Source organism: Mustela nigripes, chromosome 12, assembly GCF_022355385.1.
Source record: "Mustela nigripes isolate SB6536 chromosome 12, MUSNIG.SB6536, whole genome shotgun sequence".
Lineage (NCBI taxonomy): Eukaryota > Metazoa > Chordata > Mammalia > Carnivora > Mustelidae > Mustela > Mustela nigripes.
This window is the reverse complement of record NC_081568.1, coordinates 124,451,392-124,476,841: the sequence shown is the minus strand read 5'-3', so window position 1 is coordinate 124,476,841 and position 25,450 is coordinate 124,451,392. Positions and strand designations below refer to the sequence as shown.

The window sequence follows — 25,450 nt, the reverse complement described above, 5'->3', positions numbered from 1 at the left end:
CTTCCTCCTCTCTCTCTGCCTGCTTCTTCTCTGCCTACTTGTGATCTGTCTGTCAGATAAATAAATAAAATCTTCCCCCCCCCAAAAATAAAAAGTAGTATAATTAAGAATACAGATTATGGAATCTAATAAATGTGGTTTCTAATACACATTTAATAATAAGCTTAAATGTTTACTAGTAACAAAAGTGGTTTTAGTTAGGACAAGTTAAGTGGCCTCTCTGTCTCAGAACCTAGCTCAGTAAAGTGAAAATAATACTCTAATATAACTCATGGAATTGTTGAGAGAAGTATATGAGAAAATACGTAAAGCACTTGGCACAATTAAGAATTCAGTTACTGGGGCGCATGGGTGGTTCACTGGGTTAGAGACTCTGCCTTCGGCTCAGGTCATGATCCCAGCCCTGAGTCCCGAGCGAGGAGCTCTCTGCTCAGCAGGGAGCCTGCTTCCCCCCTCTCTCTCCCTCTCTTTGCCTGCCTGTCTGCCTACTTGTGATCTCTGTCAAATAAGTACATAAAATCTAAAAAAAAAAAAAAAAGAAAGAAAGAAAGAAAGAAAAGAAAAAAAAAATTCAGTTACTGGCAACCGCCTGAAACAAAAACTGTATTTTTCACTGAAGTTCTTCAATAGCAAAACAATACCCTATCCCAGGCTAGGGCAAAAAGATGCTGGGTACTAAAGCCAGGCACGCTTCCTCCTACTTCCCCCATCTAAGGCTTCCAGCACACTGAAGCAAAACAAGGATCACCCACAGGAATCCAAAGGTCGCCAACTCCCAGAAGTCGTCCCGAACCTAGTCCCTGCGATCCTGAGGTCCCCACCCTCGGTCCTTCTCCCTCGAAGCGCGCGAGGTGCAGCCCACTCGAACTGATCAGGTGAGGCGGTGACCTGCCGTCTCCGTTTTTACTCTGGAAAAGCTGCAACGCGAGGGCCTTTCGGTTCTTCCGAAGTGGGGGGGTGAGGGGGTGCAGGCGGCGAGGAGAAGAGGGGTCAAGACTGAGGGAGGGAAATCAAAACAGCCGTCGCTACCCTACCCACACCTCAGTCCCCGGACTCGAGGCTGCCTACTCTGGAGGAGCGAGCCCTCCGCCGGGAGTACCAGCCACGGAGTCCGCTCGGCAGTTTCCTTCGGTTTCTTCTGAAATGTCGGGTCTCTCCAGCCCAAGGAATACAGAAGCGAGGCAACGGCGGAGGAGAAGAAAATGAGAGGCGAAAAGACCCGCGGGGCTGGAGGGTCACGCCTCCGCGCCCACGCCGCCTTTCGCCCTGGCACACGCCCCTGGGAAGAGCGCGTGTCTAAGCTCCGCAAAGCGCAGAAGACAAAGCAACTAACTGCCCAGCAGCGGCCTCGGGTGACCGAGCTCGGCACCTCGGTTCTCCTCAGGGCTGAGTCCTCACCTGCGACCGCTGCAGCAGCCACGCAAGCTGCAGAAGAGAGCCGCGCCCTTCCCAGCTTTCGGCTTCCCCTTTAATCCCAGAGACAGAAGGCAAGCGGTCCGCGAAAGACTCCAGCTGTTAGCTTGGACGCAGGTCTTTCACTCCAGTAGCAGCTGTAGGGCCACACAGAGGTACTGCAAGGCACTACACCACCTCCCTTATCTCGGTGGGTCACGCCTCTCCCCGCCCGCCTCGGGTCTCACACAGAAACCTCACCGGGCGGAACGCTTTCCGGCAAGTGCCAAACGGCCTGCCCGGCCCCCATAAGCACACCCCCCCCTTAAAGGCACGGTACTTCCGTTTCCGGCAGCACCAGATAAGTCGCGAGAGGAAGCTTAAATTCTGTCGTTTGTGTGTAGGACCACTTTCGGTGAGTGGTCGTTCCGGTATGCTTTGTTAGAGGTATTGTTTGTTTTTTTTTTTTTTAAGTGAGGCATCCCCTGACAGTAATTTCGAAACCACTTGCATCGACTAGTTTAAGGACGGGTTTAATTGACCGCGGAGATTGCGCAGGCGCTCTTGGGGAGAGAGGGCCTTGCTTGGGCGATGCGGTGTCCCGCGCCAGCTGACTTGAAAAGGGGCGAGTTCTGGAGTTGGGCGTGGGGTGGTGCTTCGTCTGTGGGACCGAGGTTGGCTTCAGATCGTTTGGCTGGTCAGGCCAAGTGTAGCTGGACCTTGCCCTTAAGAATTGATGAACGAGTCGTTCAAGACTCGCTGGACGTGCTCTCCTCTCCGATAGTCAAAGTAGCGTCCGAGACCGCGAGCTGGTTGACCTGCCGCAGTTGGCGGACTCTGGAGAATTCTCCCCACTTGCCTTGACTGTGGTTGTCGTTTGATCTGGAATATTGCCCTCGTGCCCCCCAAATTAAAATTTCCTTTGGCGGGGGAAAATCGCCGAGTTCGGGGGAGAATCGAGCCCGGTAGTGTAGTTTAAAAGGAAAAGAACACGACCTCAGTGTGAGTTTTCCTCAAATGAGCGTTTCTGGGCCAAAGTAGAGAAATCGTGTTCCAAAATGGGAATTCATGGATCCCACGTGACTTTTGTGGGTCTGCTTCTGGAAGGGAGGGCCTGTTGGTTCAGCGAACTTGTAGGTGGAAGCGAAGCCGATTACAAGTGTTCCGGTGTCATCAGTTTTCCCATTCTTAGACCTGACCCAAAAAAATCGTGTTCCTCTTTTTCTCAAAGATTAGACTAAATCAGAAGTAAAAACTCTGATCACAAGTCAATATGTTGAAATATTGCAAAATTTAAGTTTTTAAGCTGGAACACATGCATGTGACAACTCTTTGGAGACTGAAGTTGTTGCCCTTGATGGGTTTTGTCCAGTTCTTACTTAAAGTGATACTTAACTGCCTTAGTTTTTGCATACGCAAGATAAAAACCAAAGGAATTAAGTAACAAATATTTACGCAACTACTTACTCATTTTATTTGACGTTGTCTTAGGGACCTAGCGTTAAAGCTTAATCAAATTTGACCCTGACAGTTCCTCTTGCAAAATCAGAACTTGTAATCAGCCACCTTCACCTCCTCTTGTCATCCCTACATATTTTAATACACAAGTACTTATTTAACACAAATTCTTAAAAATAAGGGCTATTTAAAGAAGGCTTAATATTTATTTTTATAACTTAAACCACTAATTCTCCCTTGTAAATGATACTTTTGTTGAATATTTGGATATGGGAAACTACTTGATTTATGTTTGTTCTACTCCTACAACTTAAAGCCTGTATTATTTCTGTATATTAATGCCAAATATTAGCAGCAAACTTTAACCTATTTAGATGATTTTCATTTTTGTGAACTGATTTTTCTTATGTATTTAAGCTTGTGAACCACATTAGACTATAATCATTACAAAGTGTGCAACTCTTCAGTCTTCTGGCTTTCCTTGTTAGCATTAAAACATAAACGTTACCATAAAACATTAATCACCATTAGTGAAAACGAGATTTTAAAATCTTTTTCCTTGTAGATAGAGGTTTTGAGAAAAGAGTTTTCTATTATTTTGAACAGTTTGATATGAATGATAATAAATACTCTAACAATAATTTTATGTTGAATTACCATTTGCAAGGGACTTTGCAAATGCTTAATCTCACTGATCCTGATATTTATGAAAAAGGAGGAATAAGTATTATTTTTTTTTTCATATGTGATTACTGAAGCTTAGGTAGCTCATACACCACAAATTTTGACTCCTGAAAGCCATGACTTCGTAGACACACCCTACTTATATTGCCATATATATGTAAGAGAAGTAGTGTTTTCCTAAGTGCAATAACAATTACGTTTGGAACATGTGCTCTTTTTTTTTAATTCACTGCTATCTTTCCTATGAGGAGTGGCAAATAATTCTTTGCTCATTCACAAATACGTGAATGTCCACTGTGTCCCAAACTATGTGAAATGATATAAACATTAAAAATTAATAAGACGTTATGGTGAGTGCTGTGAAGTGTGTAAACCTGGTGATTCATAGACCTGTACTCCTGGGGATAAAAATATACTCTATGTTTATGAAAAATAAAAAATTTTTAAAAAGTGAATAAGACTTTCTGAATTATTAATTACAAAATAATTTTACAACTTCACTAGAAGAGGCCTGAACCAAGTATTATGAAATCTGAGATTGACAGTAATGATGTTATTAGCATAGCAGGGAGAAAAAAGCCAACAAAATTTGAAACAACAGAAAACAAGGCTCAGATGTCAGTGCCCCCACTCACTGTGTTGCTTTGAGCAAATTGGATAATCTCTCTGAAACTCTATTTTCTTATCTATAAAGTGGATATACAGCTAGTGCCTACTTCATAGGATGTTGTGAGGATCATCACAGTAAAGCATTGTATAAATGTTTTGCAATTCTTAAAAATTGCCTTTGCAGTTAATTAAAAATTCTCCTTTTTTAAAATATTTTATTTATTTATTTGACAGAGAGAGAGGGGGAAGCGGGCTCCCCACTGAGCAGAGAGCCTGATGTGGGCCTTGATCCCAGGACCCTGAGATCATGACCTGAGCCGAAGGCAGAGGCTTAACCCACTGAGCCATCCAGGCACCCCAAAATTCTCCTTTAATTAAAAAAAATTATTCCTTGCCCCCGTAGTTTTGGCTTTTTCAGATGTCATTTAAATAATAGCATATAGTATGGAGCATTTTGTGTCTGACTTTTTAGCATAAAAACATTATGGTTTTTAGATTTATCCCTATTAAGTATCTTTTTAGTTTGTTCATTATCAGTGCTGAGTAGTATTTCACCATATGGATCTACCATGATTTATTTATCCACTCACCAGTTGCTGAACATTTGGTTTGTCTTCAGATTTCAGCGGTTAGGAATAAAGCTTCTAGAAACAGTCCCATACACATTTGTATGGATATATACTTTAATTTCTCTTGAGTTAAAACTGTTTTCCAGCATGTTTGTAACATTTTGTATTCTCACCAGCGATGTTCTGTATCCTTGGTAGTACTTAGTATTGTTAGCTTGTTTTCCTTTTCTTTTCTTTTCTTTTTTGGCCTTTTTGATAGATGTATAGCAGTATTTTAACACTATTTGTTTTTTTAAATGTCTAATTGTGTTGAGCATATTTTCATGTGTTTATTCGCAAGTCATATTTTCTTTGATGAAAGGTCTGTTCAAATCTTTTGCCCATTTTCTAAGTTGGATTGTTTGTACCTTATTGAGATTTAAGAATTCTTTACAAATTCTTTGCCATGATGAGGATGGAGCTAGAGATTTAAACAAGGCAAAATAAGTCAGAGAAAGACAAATACCATATTTCACTTATATGTGGAATCTAAGAAACAAAACAGATGAACATAGGGAAAGAAAAAAAAGAGAGAAGCAAACCGTAAGAGACTCTTTAACTATAGAGAACAAACTGAGAGTTGATGGAGGAAGGAGGGCACTTGTGATGAGCACTGGGTGTTCTATGTAGTGATGAACTACTAAATTCTACACCTGAAACCAAATTTATCATATATGCTAACTAACTAGAATTTAAATGAAAACTTGAAAGAAATAAGAGTTATTTATAAGTTCTGAATACAAGTTTTTTATTATATTTGTATACTGCAAATATTTTCTCCCAGCTGTTGTTATTCTTTTCACTTTCTTAACATTGCCTTTAAAAGAACAAAAGTTTTTTGGGGCGCCTGGGTGGTGCAGTTAATTAAGCATCTGACTCTTGATTTCAGCTCTGGTCATGATCTCAGAGTCATGAGATCAAGCCCCTGCAATGAGCTTCGTGCTGAGGTGGTTTCTGCTTGAGATTCTCTCCCTCTGCCCCTTCCCCCCTGCTCCTGGTCAACTTCTCTCTACTCTCTCTCTCTCTCTCTCTCTCTCTCAAATAAATAAATAAATCTTTTAAAAAAATAAAAGAACAAAAGTTTTTTGGTTTTTTATTTAGCTTTGTATTCCCATAACCTAGTGCATATAAGGATTTAAGGACTTGGTAAATGAATAAACAAACAAAAAGTTACGTGGATCAAAGGCCTGACAACTGCAGTAGTGATAAAACAAAGGAAGTTCTTCAGTGGTACAAAGGTCAGGAGAGGTTGAGACCGCTTCACATTCAGACATCATGAAAGGCTTGCTTCAGTGAGGTGCTAAGAGATTTATTTTGAAAAATGGTTAAGACTTAATCAGGTAGGGGCACCTATGTGGCTCAGTTAGTTAAGCATCTGCCCTGGACTCAGGTCATGATAGCTGAGTCCTGGAATCAAGCCCAAGCTGGGCTTCCTGCTCAGTGGGAATTCTGCTTTTTTCTCTCTCTCTAATAAATAAAATCTTAGGAAAAAAAAAAAAAAGATTTACTCAGATAAAATTGGAAGGATAAACCATTCACAGGGGAAATGGTAACATAAACCAAGGTACAGAGTGGTTGGGATGTGGGCAAAGGTATATAAAGAAGGCCAGAAGAGAAACTGTGAGCTTGTTTTGTGCCAGGTTGTAGAGGCTTGGCTAAATAGTTCAGACTTTGTCAGTAAGCAGTGGAGATGGCCAAGGGCAGTCTTTAATAGTGTCTACTCTGTCTAATAATTCATTTGGAAGATAAAAATATGCTTAGGACAATGAATAGTTTTTAAGTTTCAAGGTAACTGTCAAATAATCACCCCTTTAGTGTTCTGTTCTTTACTAAGACAGCCAACCCTTATATAACACACTTTTGAAATACAAAAATATGTGGAAATTTTCTGATTTTTATGTCTTCCACCATTAGAAGAGTCCTCTACCTTAATGTTGACAACAAACAAACAACAAAGCCAAAAACCTCAGAGAACTCAGTTTTCGAAATTTTATTGATTTCTTGTATTCCTCGAACTTTTGTACTATGCGCTTGCTCTGAGGAGCAAAAGTTCTATGTTGATGTATTTTCAGTTCTTCAAAAGTTAAGGGTTTGAAAGTGGAAAGGTTAATTTTAGTGAATAGACTTTCTGAACATGAATCTTTGCTCATGTATTTTAGGTAGGACAGCCAGGAGTATCCTAATAGCATAGATGCTTAAATGTACTAAGGGCTTTATCTTATATTGAGTAATTAGAGTAAAGATTTTCTGGATGTTTGTGTGTTCTCTCCCCCATACCCCAGCTCCTGCAAATCTGTATGTTGAAATCCTAACCACCAGTGTTACGATATTAAGAGGTGATGCGTTTGAAAGGTGATTAGGTCATGAGGATGGAGCCCTCAAAAATGGAATTAGTGCCTTTCATTATTGCTGCTGCTGCTGCTGCTGTTGTTTTAAGTAGACTCCATGCCTAGTGTGGAGCCCAGTGCAAGGCTTGAACTCATAGCCCTGAGATCAAGACCTTAGCTGAGATCAAGAGTTGGCACTTAACCGACAGAGCCCCCAGACACCCTGGAATTAGTGCTCTTTTAAAAGTGATGTCAGAGAGCTCCCCAGCACCTTCTGTTATGTGAAGACAAAGCAAAGATGTAATCTATGAAGCAAGAAGCAAGCTTTTACCAGACACTGAATCTGCCAGCTTGTGCTTTGACTTTTCAGCCTCTAGAACTGTGAAAAATAAATGTTTGTTGTTAATAAGACACCCAGTCTATGGTATATTGTTAGAGCAACCCAAGTGGACTAAGACACCCTGGAGAATTGTAGGGGACAGTTGGGGGAACTTAAAAGGTAGAAGTTTTTAAGTATAAGGGGAAAATAATGGACATCACTATAGTTTATGGAGACATTCCTGTTGTCCAATAGCCAGGTTTTTTTTTTCTACCAGTTACAATTACCCATATCCCTCTGTGTTATGGGACCTGTATTTTCTCATAAGGTGTGCGAGTTTGGTTTTGCTCCTGGAGGCTTTTTAATAGGCCTGAAAATGCTTCTTCCCTTTTCTTTTTAAGGTCCTTCAGGTTTTGCAACCTTTACTGATCTCTGAAAGGAAGGCACTAAAGGATTTTATCTTATTTGTATAAATCATGTCTTCTTCCAAATACCATGCTCGGAAGCTGGCTAGGATGGGATGTTTCAAGGTTCTGTTTTAGAGGATTTAGAACATTGTTGATTCCAAAAGCCACTCATAGAAAACCATAATTTGGGGTTGGTCATATATTTTATACAATATAGACCCTAGTGATTTAGAGCAGGGATGCCTGCTCTGTGAGCAGAGCATGTGACTTTTGATCTGAGAGTTGTGGGTTTGAGTCCCATGTTGGATGTAGCGATTACTTACAGATAAAATCTTTAAGAAGTAAAATGAGACAGGGCAGTTCTTTCTCTCCCTTGGACATGGAAGAGCTTGTGTCAGTGTACCCTGGAGTTGAAAATAGGATAAATGATTTTTGCTTGTTGGTTTAAGAGTTGAGGAGGTTTAATACAGAGCTAGAGTGACAGGCAGGCAAATGGATAGGTAGGCCAGCATAGTCTGTATTCCCTACTTGATTCACCAGTTTCCCTAAAATGAAAATTGATGAACAGTGGAAGTTTGCCAGAATCATTCGGCAGGGGAAAAACTGTAGTGAGGGTGACATTAAAGTAAAGGCATCAAGGTCTTCTTTGACAGATGGAGTGGGTGGTAGGGGTCAGGGGGAATGGTACTTCACCTAAGAGAGTTTGAAAAGAACTAAGATTTAGAGCATGATGGAATTTGAAGACAGAACCACAGGACAAGGGCTAAGTATATACATAGTAAAATCTTTCCATGCCTTTACTGTTTCCAATTAGGGGTTATTCTGACTACAAAAAGTCTATGAACATTTTCTTACACGTCTTTTGGTAGTCATGTATTCATTTCACTGGGGTATAAATTCAAAAGTAGATTGGTCAAGTCCTTACTGTAGACAAGTTAGAAGACTCAGTTTTTCCAAGGTAGCTGTAGCATTTTGCACTGCCATCATGTATAAGTGTTTCATTTGTTACCTGTTCTTATAGGTGGCATTGTCTATGTTTTTAATTTTACCCCTTTTGATAGTGTGTAGTTAACAGAAATCATGACTTCTTAATTTTCTTTTGGAGTAGTGATGTTGAGCACATTTTCACTTGCTTGTTAACCATTTGGATATTTTCTTTTTTAAAGTGCCAAGTAAGATTTTACTTTTATTTTTTGAGTTGGGTTTTTATCCATTTCTTTTTGATTTGCAGTTGTTTATGTATGCTGAGTATGAGCCCCTTGTTAGATATACATATTAAAGATATCTTCTGCCAGTCTGTGGATTACCTTTTCCTTTCCTTAAAGATGTCTCTTGAATGGGTTGTGATTTCGATGAAATACAATTTGTTATAATTTTTTCCTCCTAATTAAGAATAGTGGTTTTTTGTGTCATGTTGAAGAAATCTTTATATAGACCATAAAATAGGTTACACTTTATGCTAACCCAAGACTAAGAGATATTATAAATGTACTGATATCCTCAGTGAAGTTATGAAAAGATCGGAAAGATGGTTATATCATATACTATATCATAGGAGAAGAGACTTAATAGACTGTTAAAGCCATAGGTTCCTGGGCAGTCTATTCTTTTTTATTCTAACATTCTTTCTGTGGTAATACTCTCTTGTACACTCATCACTAGATCTTCTAGTAATCAGAAAATATCAGTATTGTTTTCAGAATTAAAAATTTTAAGCTTCTGTGTTATAGTCCTAGTAGGAAACAGAAGATGGGGGATGGGGCACCTGGGTGGCTCAGTCCTTAAGCGTCTGCCTTAGGTCATGATTCCGGGCTCAGGTCATGTTCCCAGGCTCCTGGGATCCAACCCTATGTTGGGCTCCCTGCTAGGCAGGGAGCCTACTTCTTCCCTACCCCCCCCCCCCCCCCCCCCCCGTGCATGCTCACACTCTCTCTCTCTCTCTGTCAAATAAATAAAATCGGGGGGGGGAGGGGAGAAACAGAAGATACATTCTCCTGGAAATCTGAAGAAAATTAAATGAAGCTCCTATTTAAAAGACCAAAGAACAGGGTCAAAGAAATCCGCATGGTACTCTGAGATTAGTAACAGCAGGGCATGATGATGGACTAGTGCTCCTGCGTTAGCGAAAAGAAGAAATGATGTTATAGACTTGCAGTGAGAATTAGAAACATGGAAGATGGGCTATTCTACAGAAGCAGTAGTTGCAGAGGGTTGCAGTCTAAACCAATAAATAAATATCCTGACTGCTTCTGCATTCTGATTTGCCTCCTGGCACCTCCCACTGAGCAAGCCTAATCAGAAAACTGTAAGTGTAGTTTCCAAGGGTCAGTCTCTTAGGGCACAGTAGCAGGGAAAGAAAGGCCAAAAGATTGATCTGGAAGGGTGGGAGTGGTGGCAAACAGAATAATCTGCATAGAATAGTTTCTTTCACCTAAAAATCTGAAAGGGGCTTTTTTTTTTTTTTAACTTAATGGTTTCCCATATAATTTATGGTCTAAAATTGACAAATTTTATTTTGTTTTGTTTTTGCTGGTACAGTCAGAGTTTTCTTTATAACATAGATAAAGTATGTACAGGACCAAAAATCAGTTCTGTTCAAGAAAAAGCAGCTTATATGTAGTTCAGAAGAGTATATGAGATCTGGCATAACTAAATATCTTCTCTGTCATTTATCATTTAAACATTTCCAAAATCGATCTTTTTCATAAATTACCTGAGTGGACTTTTTTTTTTTTTTTGCATTTTGCATTTTGCAATGACCATGAATATATTTAGAAGGGGGAAAAAAGGGGCGCCTGGGTGGCTCAGTGGGTTAAGCCGCTGCCTTTGGCTCGGGTCATGATCTCAGGGTCCTGGGATCGAGTCCCGCATCGGGCTCTCTGCTCGGCAGGGAGCCTGCTTCCTCCTCTCTCTCTCTCTCTGCCTGGCTCTCTGCCTACTTGTGATTTCTCTCTGTCAAATAAATAAATAAAATCTTTAAAAAAAAAAAAAAAGAAGGGGGAAAAAAACCATTTTTCCCCTTTATAACCTATCACGTATTTAAATGTCATACAACAGAACCATTCTATGTAACTAAGATTTCGATTGATGGTAGTGAGAGACTTTATGCAAAACTTTTTGAGGTGTAATCATTTATTTTGTTTTTTCCCAGTATGTGGAAAATTTTCAGCATTTCTTTTCACATGGAAGGAGACAAGATAATGTGTTATGATGTATCTCAAAAATAGCTTTTGAATATTTTAGTTCGTATACACCACACAGATCCTTTTCTGTACTATATTTATCTCCATCACAGATAATATTCCGGGAATGTTCAATCATATGTAAGCAGAAATGTGACAGAAGCATGAACCAAAATAGCAACTGAATGAACTTACCATTCAAATTATATCTTTAAATACCTTTACCTAGGTTCATCATGGTCCGTAGTGGAAAAAATGGTGACCTTCATCTTAAACAGATTGCATATTATAAACGAACTGGTGAATACCATCCAACTACACTACCAAGTGAAAGAAGTGGCATAAGAAGAGCAGCAAAAAAATTTATCTTCAAAGGTAACACTGGGGCACCTGGATGGCTGAGTTGGTTAAGCATCCAACTCTTGATTTTGACTCAGGTCATGATCTCAGGGTCCTGAGGTGGAGCCTGGTGTGGGCTTTAAGATTCTTTCTCCCTCTCCGTCTCCCCCTCCCTGTTACCTCACCCCCGCTCATACACACTCTCTTTCTCTCTGTCTCTAAAAAAGAAAGAAAGAAAAAGAAAAGAAACAAAGGTAACATGTATGCCCCAAATCTTAAGTGTAGAGTTAATATAGATGATTTTCCATGTGTACTTTGTGGAATTCAGAGAATTTTCTGCAGTAACTGGTTGTTGTTTAACAATTACCAGCGCAGTTGATGATGACTCTCAGTCAAAAGCAAAATAAAAATTCCAGTGAAGCTAATTGAATATAAGTAAGCATGAAAAGGACTTTAAATCATAGAAAATGATAACCATGGCAAAAAAAAAATAAAAAACACCCATTTGAATTAACATCTCATGCTCAGGTAGTTCCTACTTTAATGGCATTTTCTAGCACTTATGTCACTATTGATGAAGAGCTTATTTGATGCTGATTTGAAAATATTGACTTTTTACTGTATTTATTTCTGTGGTCCCTCTGCCATCAGATATTTTCAGGATCACATTCATTTTTGGATACCTAATCCCCCTGAATGGATTAAATATTTGAAAGGCAGTAGAAAATTTATGTTGAAAGATTATGGTAATTTTTCCTTCTTCTCTTCCTTCAAAGGGAAGAGACGTTTGCAATGAAATAAGCTAGAAGTTAGGTTGCCAGAGGACTAAATGAATGTTGGTGCTATTAATTAATGGAATTTTTTCCTCTAGGTACAAAATCAGGGGACTTTAAAATAATATATAAATACTTCCTCATATCTCTGTGTATATCCAGTCCTGTAACTCCTTTATACTTCATAAGTACACCTCTTAGCTCTTAGTAAAGTTATGATTCATTCATTCATTTATTTATTTAAACATTCATGCAGCAAATGTTTACCAAGTTCCTACTGTGTGTCAATCACATTTTAGGCCTTAGGGATAATACATGGATGAATAAGGTAGATAAGGTTCCTGCCCTTAGGTTGCTTACCTTCTAATTCAAGGAAGGAATGTTTCACTCAGCATATGCTTCATTAAACACTAGTAACTTAGTGCTGTATTTTGGAGTATGTACTCACCCTGGAGAGAGAGAGGATTCTTTCCCCACCTCAATTGCTTTCCAGCTATGGATTCTTCTCAGGTACCCTCCAGAAGAAAGCAGAGAACTATCTTAAGGATAAAGGTTCTCTTGCTTTCCTGCTTTGCACATCCCACCTCCTGTTCAAATCTAGAAAAACTTAACAGTGTGATTGCTTATAAAAATGTAAGTTATGTTGAAATACTATTTTAGAAAATTCTGTTCCAGAAGTTGCTTATCTATACATAATTCATCTGCTAATTCATGCCATTTTTAAGGGGTGCCTGCAAGTATTTTTCCGGTTTGAGTACTCCCATAAAAAGATAATTTCATACTCCTGTAGTTATCACATGTTTTGGTGAACAAACTAGCTCCACTGGTACAGATAGCTACAAAATTATAGCAACTAGTGATCCTCTTATATAACAAGCAAACATAACAGCTGAGACCCTCTCAGGTTGTATGTATGCATCATTACAAATAAGTATTCTATCTCAGAGGGAAAAAGATTTTTAAAAACCATAATGGTTTGATGATAAGGCCATGATTAGATTATCTTAAAACTATATTGATCTCTAAAAATTGCAATAGTATCTTTTTGTTATGATTTATTCCAGAAAAAAAGCTCTTTTATGTTGGAAAAGACAGAAAACAAAACCGTTTGGTAATTGTTTCAGAAGAAGAAAAAAAGAAAGTCCTAAGAGAATGCCATGAAAATGACACTGGAGCTCATCATGGCATATCCAGAACCCTTACTCTAGTGGAATCCAATTATTATTGGACTTCTGTGACCAATGATGTCAAACAGTGGGTATGGCTTACATATTAAGAATATTTTAAATAGTATCTTTGTAGTAGATATCCAGAATTCATTATTGCTTCAGATTTACTCTGGAGATTACCTCTTGTTAAGTACTTTTTCTATGGGTAGTGTTTGTACAAAAACATTTAAAAGGAGTTTTATTTCCCATCAAAATTCTCCTTCAGGGTGCCTGGCTCTCGATTTCACCTGAGGTCATGATCTCAGGGTTGTGAGACAGAGCCCCACTTCAGGCTCTGCACTGGGAATGAAACCTGCTTAAGATTCTCTCTCTCCCGCTTTCCCTCCCTACCCCCCCTCGAAATAAAAAAGAAATCAGGTTTTCAAATTCTCCTTTAGAATCACTAAAGCATAATTTGAACTAAAACAGTATTTAAAATTTTGAAAAATAGCATATTAAAATAGATTATTTAGAACCAGATTTTCATCATTGAACTCTTATATTGGCAGAATTCAAATGGGGGTGAAATTCCTTTGACTAAATGATTACCTCTTTAATGGCCATCATTTAATCTCTTCTCAAAAGGAGAATCTGTTTGTAAGTCAGGTCCAGTGTGTTCTGTTATCTTTTGTGCATATCTCATCTTGATGTAGAAAATGTCAAATATGGCAGAGACCCAAAACCAACTAAAGTCAAAATCAAGTTGTGAAAATGATGACATTAGTCTGAGTTTTGTAACTTTATAACTTACTACAACCTTCAGCTTCTTAAAGTATATTCCCCTAGGAATTCTGGTGTTTTTACTGGTAGGTCATCTGATCCCTACTCCTTCTAGTGTACTCTATATGACTTGGTGTCTATGTGAGATCCTTTTAATAATTATAATAGTACATCAGAAGATTGTCACTTCAGGTGTAAAGAATTAAAGCAACGTTTAAATATTGTTTATAATATCAGTTTGTTGTCTGTGCAGGTAGACCTCAATATTTGTATTTGCTTTTAGAACCTGCCACACATTTCTTTGATCTTTGTCAGATCTTTATCATTTGAGAATGGATATGATTTTTAGAAATAGAGGTTATTTATGATGAAAGCTAGTATATAATTTGGACAATAAAACTTCTGATTAAAAGTAACTATGCAAAGAGAGTTTATAAAATTTTGTTCACAAGTTGGTCTGAAAGTGGTTTCCAAAGTGGAATTCTCAAAATATGCTGAGCATTGGCACCATCCATATGTTAATCAGTTCTCATCCCACTCACATTAAAAGCTCCATGGCAGCATGGGCTTTGCTTTTGTTCTTTCTATTTTCCTGGGACCTTGAGGAATTTCTGGCATCTCTAAGTATTTTTTGAATAAAATTATGTTTTAGTAAATACCATTAGAATAGATCAAAAATCTTTTGCTTATAGAAATTATTATATATTCAGATATTGACTTAAAAATATAATAAATTTGATATAATAAATTTGTTTTAATATTTATTTACATAAAAAATATTTGTTGAATGTAAACTAGAGTGATGTTCTGTGTTAATAAGACCCCTTAAAGTAGTCACTGGATTGTAATAGCAAGTAATTACTTGCTTATTATTCTGAACAGAAGGTTTTATTCTGTTCTGAGAATAGTCTAACGGTTTCTCCTTCAAAGCAGAAAGTAACTATTAGCCATTTTAATAAAAACTTCATACTTAATAAGACTGCTTTTATTATGTTGACTATATAAACATCTGTATATCCTTTTTCTTATTGTGTGCCTGTTTTATAGGTATATGCCTGTCAGCATTGCCAAGTGGCAAAAAATACAGTTATTCTAGCACCGAAACAGCACCTTCTGAAGGTGGAAAATCCATGGAGTATAGTTACTGTTGATCTGATGGGCCCATTTCATGCAAGCAACAGAAGTCATGTTTATACTATAATCATGACAGATTTGTTCACAAAATGGGTTGTGATTTTGCCTCTCTGTGATGTTTCAGCATCAGAAATTTCTAAAGCTATTATCAATATATTTTTCTTATATGGACCACCTCAGAAAATAATAATGGACCAAAGAGAAGAGTTCATTCATGAGGTAAGACAAATAATTAGTTAGGTATAAGAGCATATTTTACTAAACTTTCAGTGCCACGCACACCTATGCATTATAGGGTTCTTAGTAAATTTATATAAATTGGTACAGATAATTAAAGTTTAATATTGCATAGCACAAAGGTAGCTGGACTGGCAGTTAAGAGACCAGGATTTTTATGTTGATTGTGCAAGTAAATAATTATAAATCTGTCTTTAGGTTTCCTAAAACTAAAAATGAAGAAACTGGACCAAATAATCCTTGTTTAGTTCTAGCTTAAAAATTCCATGATTGGGGGTCCCTGGCTGGCTCAGTGGATAGAGCATATGACTCCTGATCTCAGGGTTGCAAGTTCAAGACCCATATGGGGCATAGAGATTACTTAAAAATAAAATCGTTAAAAAAAAATTATATGATTGACATATAGAGGGAGAGTTGAAAATATATCATGTTTATGAATGAGAATATTCAGTATTGAAAGGTATTGATTTTTCCCAAATCACAGTAATTTATATAATTAATTTCTAATCAGCATTAATAAGGAGGGAGCTTATTTCTTGCCCTCATCTTTTTACAGATTAAAGTAAACTTGAAAGAATATACAGGCAAGAATATATATGAAAATTCTAAAAAAGGAATAGTGACTATGACATTTAAGGCGTATTTTAAAATTTTCATAATTAAACAGAGTACTAATATAAACAAAAATTACAGCCAGACATGTTTAATTCTGTCAACAAGGAATTAAAGCAAGCACATGTAAAATGTGCTACCAGGGAAGCTCATTAGAGACAAAGTGCCTAGGATTTATTTTTTTTAAGATTAATCGTTTTTTTTTTCTAATTATTATTTGAGAGAGAAAGAGAGGGAGAGTAAGATGGAAAAGCAGACTCCTCACTGAGCAGAGAACCCAGTGTGGGGCTCAATCCCAGGACCCCGAGATTATGACCTGAGCCAAAGGCAGATGCTTAACCAACAGCCACATAGGTGTCCCTCAGTGCCTAGGATTTTTTTTTTTTTGGTAGCTAGTCACGAAGGTGCCCACTGCCTGGCTCGTACCAAAATTCTAGATTCTAAAGGAAAAATGGTGTTTGGCATAAACCACCTTGTTTGTATAGTTTTTTGTTTTGTTTCGTTTTTTTTTTTTTTTTTAATTTATTTGACAGAGAGAGATGACAAGCAGGCAGAGAGGCAGGCAGAGAGAGAGGGGGAAGCAGGCTCCCTGCTGAGCAGAGAGCCCAATGCGGGGCTCAATCCCAGGACGCTGAGATCATGACCTGAGCCGAAGGCAAAGGCTTAACCCACTGAGCCACGCAGGCACCCCTTGTTTGTATAGTTTAAATGCTGTGAGCAACCTATATCAATTAGGGAATGGTGGAAACCCACCCCAAATCCCGTTCCCAGCCCTGGGTGGTCCAGTTGGTTAAGTATTTGGCTCTTAATTTCACTCAGGTCATGATCTCAGGGTCCTGGATTTGAGCCCCATGTTGGCTCTGCAGTCAGCATGGAGTCTCCTTGTCCCTCTTTTTATTGATCCCTTCAGCTCCCATGCATCTGCGAGTATGCGCACTCCTTCTCTCTCTCTCAGATAAGTAAATCTGTAAAAAAATAAATAAATAAATGAATAACAAATGTGGAAAAGTGTTCAAATTAAATAGGAATGAATATTGAAAATTAAGACCATTTTAACTTATCTAAAAAACAAAAATAGTAATAATACTTAATTTTTCTCTAGGGAATTGACAGAACATTCCAGTTATTACATTATAGGGTGGTGGGATCTCTCTCATCTAGGACATAGTCAAGAATAACTGCCATGAAGAGACATTCTGACGCATAGCCAGGTTCATAAGAGCAAGCAGTAAAATTGTTGCATTAAAGCTGAGACTTGAATGTGTTCTGTTGACTATCAGATAATCTTGCCTGCCTTGACTGACAGAGCAATAGTCAAAATGAGGCATATGAAACAATCCAGTTTATAGGATAAACAATGTTAGAAGTTCTGCTTATATTTCTTTTTTACCTAATAAATAAGAAAGAAAAGAAGTTTTGCTAATGGTATGTATAGATGATTAAGAGCATCCCAGATCAACAAGGCAGGTGGTTGTACATCACACATGTTATATAAAATTATCTTGAGAAAAGAGTAAAAATCCACAACATGTAAGAAGGCAGATGATTGGGGGCTTCTGGGTGGCTCAGTCGATAAGCATTTGCCTTTGGCTCAGATCGTGATCTCAGGGTCCTGGGATTGAGCCCAACATCGGGCTCCCTGCTCGGCGGGAAGCCTGCTTCTCCCTCTCCCATTCCTCCTGCTGGTCTTCCTTCTCTCACTGTGTATCTCTCTATTAAATAAATAAAATCTTTAAAAACAAAAAAAAGAAGGCTTTAAAAACAAAAAAAAAGGATTGTATATCACACATGATATATAAAGTTATCTTGAGAAAAGAATAAGAATCCACAACATGTAAGAGGTCTTCATTAGTTTCCTAGCTCATTCTTTGTTTTCAGTAGTAGTTGCATTTCTGAACATCATCTGGTTTCCACCAAACTACTCCTCATAGAATAGCCAGGTGGCTTAAGTTTCTTACAGTGAAAACAAGATAATACAATAATGCAATCACCTGTCAGCCATAAGAAAATGATAGAGCTGACACTTCTACTTAACCTCTGGTACTAGTTCTTTTATAGACATATTAATGAGATGAAAACAAATATGATAGGAAATTGGTCACCTAAATTCAAAATATCAAGAAACTGATTTGAAATACTGATTTGCTTCCACCATATCTAATGAAAAGCTTCACCCTTACTGCATGAAGTGCTCAGAGATAAAAATAATGACTGTATGAAGCTATTATGAGTCACCACTTTTTCTGGTTATGTTTAAAGTCATGTGATAATCCAGGTCTTTGGAAATTTTAACAAAGGTAGCAATAAATGTTTATAAGCCTCTTTTGTAAAGTTTAATAGCAAAAAACTAAAAATCACTGAAGATTGAGAAAATGTGTTCTTTTTGGCTTAAATATTAGCTTAAATGGCTTAAATATTAGCATAATGGTGACAAAATGAAATGGTTTCTTTTGTCAGCAAACACATACCAAACACTGCTTAAGTGTTGAAATAAGATTAGAATATTACACTGTGGATGCATACAGTGTGTGTGTATTACACACACAATTGGATGTTTCAATAAACTGCATGAACTTTTTGTAAATCTCTGAAGGAAAGAAAATACACTTTCCAAAGGAAAATCTACTTCTTTGATTTTAAAAATATGTCTATGGAAAACCAAAATTGTAACAACTAATAGAATGGTTTGATGGGAGAAAAAAGGCTCTGGGGTTAGGATATCGGGCTGGCATCCCACAAATGAATTCACTGGATAATTCTTAGGCAACAGCCTCTTGAAACTAAGAAGTGGTTTGACTCTCTTCCAGAGCTCAGTCATTTAAAACCACTGATTATGACCTCAGATTGAGGCTGACCCAAATGATACCAGTTCTCTGAGATTTCTCTCCCTCTCTTTTGTTTTTAAGGATTTAATTTTTGAATAATTTCTACACCCAATGTGGGGCTTGAACTTACAACCCAAAGATCAAGAGTTGCACGTTCAATCTCCTGAATCAGCCAGGCGCCCCTCTAGGATTTTTTTTTCTAGGATATCTTTTTAACTACTCCTAAATTAAAAGATTAAAAGGAGGAGTTCCTGGGTGACACAGTCAGTTTAGCATCCCACTTGTGGTTTCATTCAGGTCTTGATCTCATAGTCATAGGATTAGTCCAGTATCAGCTTCTGCACTCAGAACGTGGAGTCCGCTTGGGATTCTCTCCCTCTTCCTCTGCTTCCTCCCCCCCGCCCCCCACCAACTCATGCTTTCTCTCAAATAAATAAATGAATCTTAAAAAAAAAAAAAAAAGATTAAAAGGAAGTAGCCTAAATTAGTACAAATATCAGCTAGGAAATGTATTACCTGCAAGTGAGAGAACTCCTCTTGTGCCTAATATATAATCTCCAAAAAGTAAAAGAAGACCAGATGGTCCAGGGTTGGAAGGCTAACCTGAATGTCTTTGGGAACCCATGCTTCTAGTTTTCTCTTCTACCATCTTTGAGATGTGACTCAGTCTTAGGATCACAATATGGCTGCCAGAGGCCATGCCACAAAAATCTGTATTTCAGACAGAAAGAATGGGGAGGACAATAGACAGAAATACCTAGTAGCAGCTGAATCTACCCAACAACTTTTAAAAGCCCAATAACTTCCCACTTACATCTTTTTTACCAAAACTATATCACATGACTATTCCTTCCTTACAAGGAAGCATGGGAAATGTGGTTTTGGTTTTGGTGCGTTTTTTCTAGCTTTACCTCTTTTGTTACTGTGGTACTACTTGTCTTCTTGCAATTAGGCAACAAGAATACAATCTTTTATTAACCAAAAGTTTACCCAATTAAAAATAGTAAGAAAAAATACTCTGAGGCATAAGGTAGGAAAAATAGACTCTTTTACTCTTATTTTACTGCTTATTGTTAGAAGTTTTCTAAACTCATTTTGACTTTTTTTTAGGCTCTGCAGATAATAAATCCACAACAATAATAGCAACGTTACAATTTATAAAGTGCTTAATACTTGCCAATAGCTGTTTTAGGTACTTTACAAACATGTACTCATATAATTCTCAAAAGGGTCCTGGGTAGGATTTTCCTCATTTTACAGATAAGGAAACTGAGTACACAGAAGCTTAGTTACTTGCTAAAGTCACATAACTATTAACTAGATTTGTGATATAGTGTTTGTTTGAAAAATTGTCTGCTGAATTAAAATGTTATATGAACTCAGAGTTAGTGTTAAATTCTGTACTTCCATTTCCTTGCTGTACATGTATGTTTGGCAAGGAATTTAGCCTCCCAAAACTTCTTCTATTTAAAAGGGGGTTAATGAGAACTCATGATTGTTGTAAGGTATAATGACAGTCATGTAAAGCATCTAGTGTATTTACCAGTAGATGGTAAGGACTCACTAAATGGTAACTGCTGTTTTAAATACAGTATGTATGTTTTTATATAGCGTGGGTATGGTTCAGTGAAAATGGCAAGATTCAGATTCTTTTGAAGCCATTCAGTCAAGGGAAAAGTAAAATACAAATTTTAAAGTCCACTTTGTTTTATATATTTTTCAGATCAATGTTGAACTGTGTGGATTATTCGGCACAAAGCAAATTGTAATTTCTCCTACCTCCCAAACCATTAATCCAACTGAAAGTACACCTAGCACAATCAAAGCATTTCTTTCTAAACACTGTGCTGACCACCCAAACAACTGGGATGATCACCTATCAGCCATTTCATTTGCGTTCAATGTAACTCACTTGGTATGTGTCTTTTTATGATTCTGTACTTTTGAGTTATGACTATTGTTTGGCTACTTAAATATTTTATTACAAATCCTTGTCCGTTTTCCTTAAAATAGGAGCCTCCTAAAAATACACCATATTTTCAAATGTTTAATCGCAATCCTTATATGCCTGAGACTTCAGATGCTCTTCATGAAGTGGATGGTGATGATACAAGTATGTTTGCCAAAATTCTAGGTGCAATTAAAGAAGCTGATAAAATAACAGAGAATAAGACAACTTCAGCAAGACAGGTGATTCTATTTAATAGAAAACTCTATAGTCTAAAAATTCATGAAGTAATTTTAAAAATTTCAGCATGCACACACACATATGGCATACATACGATATATTAAGCCAGATTTTGTTTTTTGTTAAATTCTGCTTTTGTCTTGATTATGCAGTATGTTTATTAGCTATAAAATTTTGAGAGGCAGTAATGGGAAAGCTTTATTCTTTGGAATCCAGTAGAGCTGAATTCATATTCCTGGTCTTGTTGCTTTCCAGTTTGATTTGGGCAGATTACTTAACTTGTCTATTTAACTTCTTTGTAAAGTTGGGGTAATGATACTGGTTTTGAAATATGACTTTATGAATTAAATGGTGGGGCGCCGGGGTGGCTCAGTCATTAAACAGCTGCCTTCGGCTCAGGTCATGATCCCAGGGAACTGGGATCGAGCCCTGCATTGGCTCCCTGTTCAGTGGGGAACCTGCTTCTCCCTCCTCCACCCCCCTTGCTTGTGTTCCTTCTCTCACTCGTCTCTGTCAAATAAATAACCAAAATCTTTAAAAAATAAAATAAAATAAAATAAATGGGATCCATGCCTGCTTTGTATTAGCAGTGACCATCTTGTTGTTATCTACATTTACCTTCAAGAAACTACAGCTCTTTCATCCCTTTGTTTTCTCTTTTATTTTGCTCTTATAGTTGGAGAACAGCAATCCTGATGAACTAAATAAAAGCAAGATCATTGTTAAAAAGAAACCAAAGCAATTAAATCCATTTCATTTGAAAGTGGGTCATGAAGTTTTAAGACAAAGGAAAAATTGGTGGAAGGATGGTCGGTTCCAATCTGAATGGGTTGGTCCTTGTGTCATAGACTATATTACAGAAAGTGGATGTGCTGTTCTGAGAGACAACACTGGGACTAGACTTAAAAGACCTATCAAAATGTCCCATCTTAAGCCCTATGTAAGAGAGTCCAGTGAACAAGGTAAGCATCTGTCAATTCTTTACATTTTTACTTCCTGTGAATGAGGACGGAAGTTAAAAATAATATAAGAATCTACCCCCAATCTAGCCCAAACCCCTTCTCTCGGTTAGGTTTTCTTTTCCCTTCTCATTTTTATAAGATGTGGTATAGTTTTAGATCTCAGGTATTCTCTTTTATTAGAATAACTCTTCTGAAACTGTCAGGGTTGTAAGAGATCTTATTCTGACTTCTAGTGTCCTTTTCACACATTTACCCATAGTTCACATAGGAGATACTAGACCTGTTTCACAGAAGGAAGAATTACGTCTTCTCAATTTTCACTTTCACAATATTTTGTCACTTTGTGTCTCAGTTTAACATGAGAAAATATCAACTAAGATAAATGTTGCCAAAACCAAACATACCATCCAGAATTCTGTTTTGAGATAAATATACTAGGGAACTTTTTAAAAAGTGATTAATTTTTATATGTTATGCTATAGTCAGGTCATGATAGATGCAGGGGAGGCTGTAAGGTCGGGTGTAACCAAAATGCTGTAAGGTGCTTTAAGAAGAGGTGATAGCCTGAACAAGGTTGAACTTGACCCCAGATGTGGTTTTGAACAGTCAGAAGGATATCCTTCTGGGTTAACCCCTTTCTTTCAGAAATTAAGAGACAAATTACATTTTGCTATGGCTTTCAGATTAAATCCCATTTAATGGAAACTGTTTTATTTTGTCCTATGGTAACCTCTCCCTAGAGTTTCTCTGGGGCATTTAGCTGAGAGGAAGTGAATTGGTACCTCAGCCAGCTAATTTTTCCTATAAAGAAAAATAAAGCATTGATATCCCTTAAATATGAGTAACAATTAATGGAAGGTGAATTTCGTACATTTTTAAACAACTGAGTTATTTAATAGGTATAAGTGAATATTACAAGAAAAATAACAGTATTTAATCTTACCTTATTTTTTTAGGATAAAGCCCCCCCTCAAGGGGGTTGCTCAGTAAATAGCTCAACTTTGCTTCTGATCTGTACTGATCTGTATGAAAACTCTCAAGTTAAAAACTCTTCGTACCTTTCCTTCTCCTTGTGACAGCCTGTTTTCTCTATTAATAAACTTACCTTGGACTGTTGTAATTCTGAAACCTCATAGCACCTGTGTTCTCTTTGTTGGAAGATCAGCACTTTCATTCCTTGTACTTCTTCTCAGTACTGAGCTGCCCTTTATGATTTCTGCCTTATGTAAGTTAAGTAGGGGGAAAAAAAAAAAAAGATTATATAGATACATGTTATCCTTTCCTTTCTAGCAAGATTTTCTCCCTAACCTCAGCATTCAGGAGTCACTGCCTTCTAATGTGTTAGCCTTCCTTACTTAATACAAAATTTACATTTTAAATGTTGCTATATCAGGATCTGTTTCAACATTTTGCAGTTTGCTCTTGCCAAAGACTTTCTCAGAAAGGAGGCCAAACATTTTGCTACTGCTGCATATTTCAGAATCCAATTGAGTAGAACAGTTTCTAAACAGAGGCAGTCTAATTTTTCCCTCATGCTTGAATTCTATGTAGATATTTCTTCCAGTAGTATAAAGGAAATTACAATATTAGTACTAGTGTACATATAAGAAACTGAGATGGGTAAAATTGTTTTTTCTTGTTAACCAAAGGAAGTGTGATCTGGCCGTCCTGGAATCTGGTTCTTGATTTGTTCCTTATTTTGTGTTTCTTTTCTTTGTAGAAATTCAAAATAAATATGATTTCTGCCATCTTTTTCTTCAGTATCACATATTGTCCTGAAAATCTTTACCTCAAAAGCTGATTTTAAAGAGTCTTTGAACTGAATGTAAAGCGAACTAGATGCCTTTGAATGTCTTAAATCCTACTCTTTCATTTGACATAAATTTGGAAGTGGTATAGCCAGAAGAACTATGAATTTATCTGTCTGTACTTGTCATTGCTACTACCAGCTGGGATATCTTGTAGCTGTGTTAAAGACTCACTCTCCAAAGCAGATAAGCTTCTATTGCCAACTACTTATCCATTCTTATCTAGAACATAATGTAGAGGGAGCACATTCAGTACTCGAGTATTTCTCTCTGCTATTTTAAGCAGGCATATGTCATTTTGTCCAGTTCAATGCTAGGTACTTTTTTAAGACTAATTATTTTAGTAAGTTTTAGGACATACTATTGTATCTCTTTGCAATCTTAATGTTCTGATTCATTATTCTACCCAATATAGATTTTGAGCAGTTTTATTGTTTTGTTTTGGCAGAGTTTTTATAGATTTCCATCTACTGATTGCCCTTCACAGTTTCTGAGATGGTTTTCATATTTCATAAGTCTCCTATTGATACTATAGCAAATTATCATAAATTTAATGGTTTAAGACATCCTACAGTTCTATAGCTTAGAATTCCAATAAATCAGGAGCTAAAATCAGGCATTGCTGGGGCTGTGTTCCTTTTTGGAGGCCCCAAAAAGAACCTATTTCCTTGCCTTTTCCACCTTTTAGGGGCTGCCCACACTGCTTGGCTTGTGGTCTCTTGCCTCTGTCTTCAAAGCTAGCAATAACAGGTTGAGTCCTCCCCACATCAGTTCTGCAGCCTTCTCTCTTCCCTGTTCCACAGTTAAGGACCCTTGTCCTTGGGCCCACCTGGATAATGCAGGATAAGCTCCCTACTTTCGGGTCAGCTGGCTCTCAACCTTAATTCCATCACTTCTCTAATTCTCCTTTGTCATGTAAGGTAATGCATATACAGGTTCCAGGGAGTTTTAGTACATTAACATCTTTTGGGGCCCATTATTCTCTCTACTGCAGTTATGGTCTGCTTTCATGAAACAAAACAAATCTTAGTTCTTTATTTATCCACGCTTCTGTTTTCATCATAGTATGTGTATCTTACATCTTTTTTAGTCTAATTACTACTTTTGCATAAATAAGAATTGGTGGGGTAAAACTTGGAAAATCTCTCAAAAATAAAATTCCAAGTATACTCTGCCTAATGAAGAACAAAATGTGCAAAACTAAATGTCCATACATCCCCAAATCCACTTAGGCCATCTGTGGGTAGAAAGCAGCATGTCTTTGACCTTTTTAAGTTTTTAAATAAAAAGTTCTTAAGTGTGTAAATCTACAGGATTGGAATAGGTTCATTGAGCTTTTCGCATACTAGTACGAGAATGGGTAGAATAAGATTGTGTTCCTGGGTTTATTAGGAAATTTATCTGCTCTGAGAAACTTCCCTTGACTTCCAATCTAATGGACAATTAATCTTCCTCTTGCTATTTCTTGAACCTAAAATTTGAGGGTTCTTTAAGCTATTAAAATCTTAAAGAGAATCATTAATGTTTTGGGAGAAAATCCAGAAAGAGAAGGCAGGGGTCCAGGAAGTTAATCATCTATGGTGGAAGAATTCCTTGTTGTAATGAATTAAAATATCAGGTAGGGAGGAATCGTTTTATATACATTAACCTTTTTTTTA

The 25,450-nt window shown here is 37.4% G+C and overlaps 2 protein-coding genes across 6 annotated transcripts in view; one reads left to right on the top strand and one right to left on the bottom strand.

The window, feature by feature from the left end:
- The window catches only part of PPIP5K2 (diphosphoinositol pentakisphosphate kinase 2), a 73,696-nt gene extending 72,068 nt beyond the window's left edge, over positions 1-1,628 (bottom strand). The window contains exon 1 of the mRNA XM_059418322.1: positions 1,399-1,628. The gene's annotated coding sequence lies outside the window, so the exon portion shown is untranslated. The remainder of the gene's footprint in view (positions 1-1,398) is intronic.
- Positions 1,629-1,723: 95 nt separating this feature from the next.
- The window catches only part of GIN1 (gypsy retrotransposon integrase 1), a 29,017-nt gene continuing 5,290 nt past the window's right edge, over positions 1,724-25,450 (top strand). For 2 of the 5 annotated variants that reach the window (XM_059418319.1, XM_059418317.1), the window contains exons 1-7: positions 1,724-1,807; positions 11,216-11,361; positions 13,163-13,356; positions 15,074-15,379; positions 20,558-20,749; positions 20,848-21,024; positions 21,699-21,984. In XM_059418319.1, the coding sequence (XP_059274302.1) occupies positions 11,223-11,361; positions 13,163-13,356; positions 15,074-15,379; positions 20,558-20,749; positions 20,848-21,024; positions 21,699-21,984 (1,294 nt within the window). In that variant the 5' untranslated portion in view covers positions 1,724-1,807; positions 11,216-11,222. Of the gene's footprint in view, positions 1,840-11,215; positions 11,362-13,162; positions 13,357-15,073; positions 15,380-20,557; positions 20,750-20,847; positions 21,025-21,698; positions 21,985-25,450 lie in introns of those variants that run through there. The other 3 variants (XM_059418318.1, XM_059418320.1, XM_059418321.1) reach the window with 3 other exon arrangements.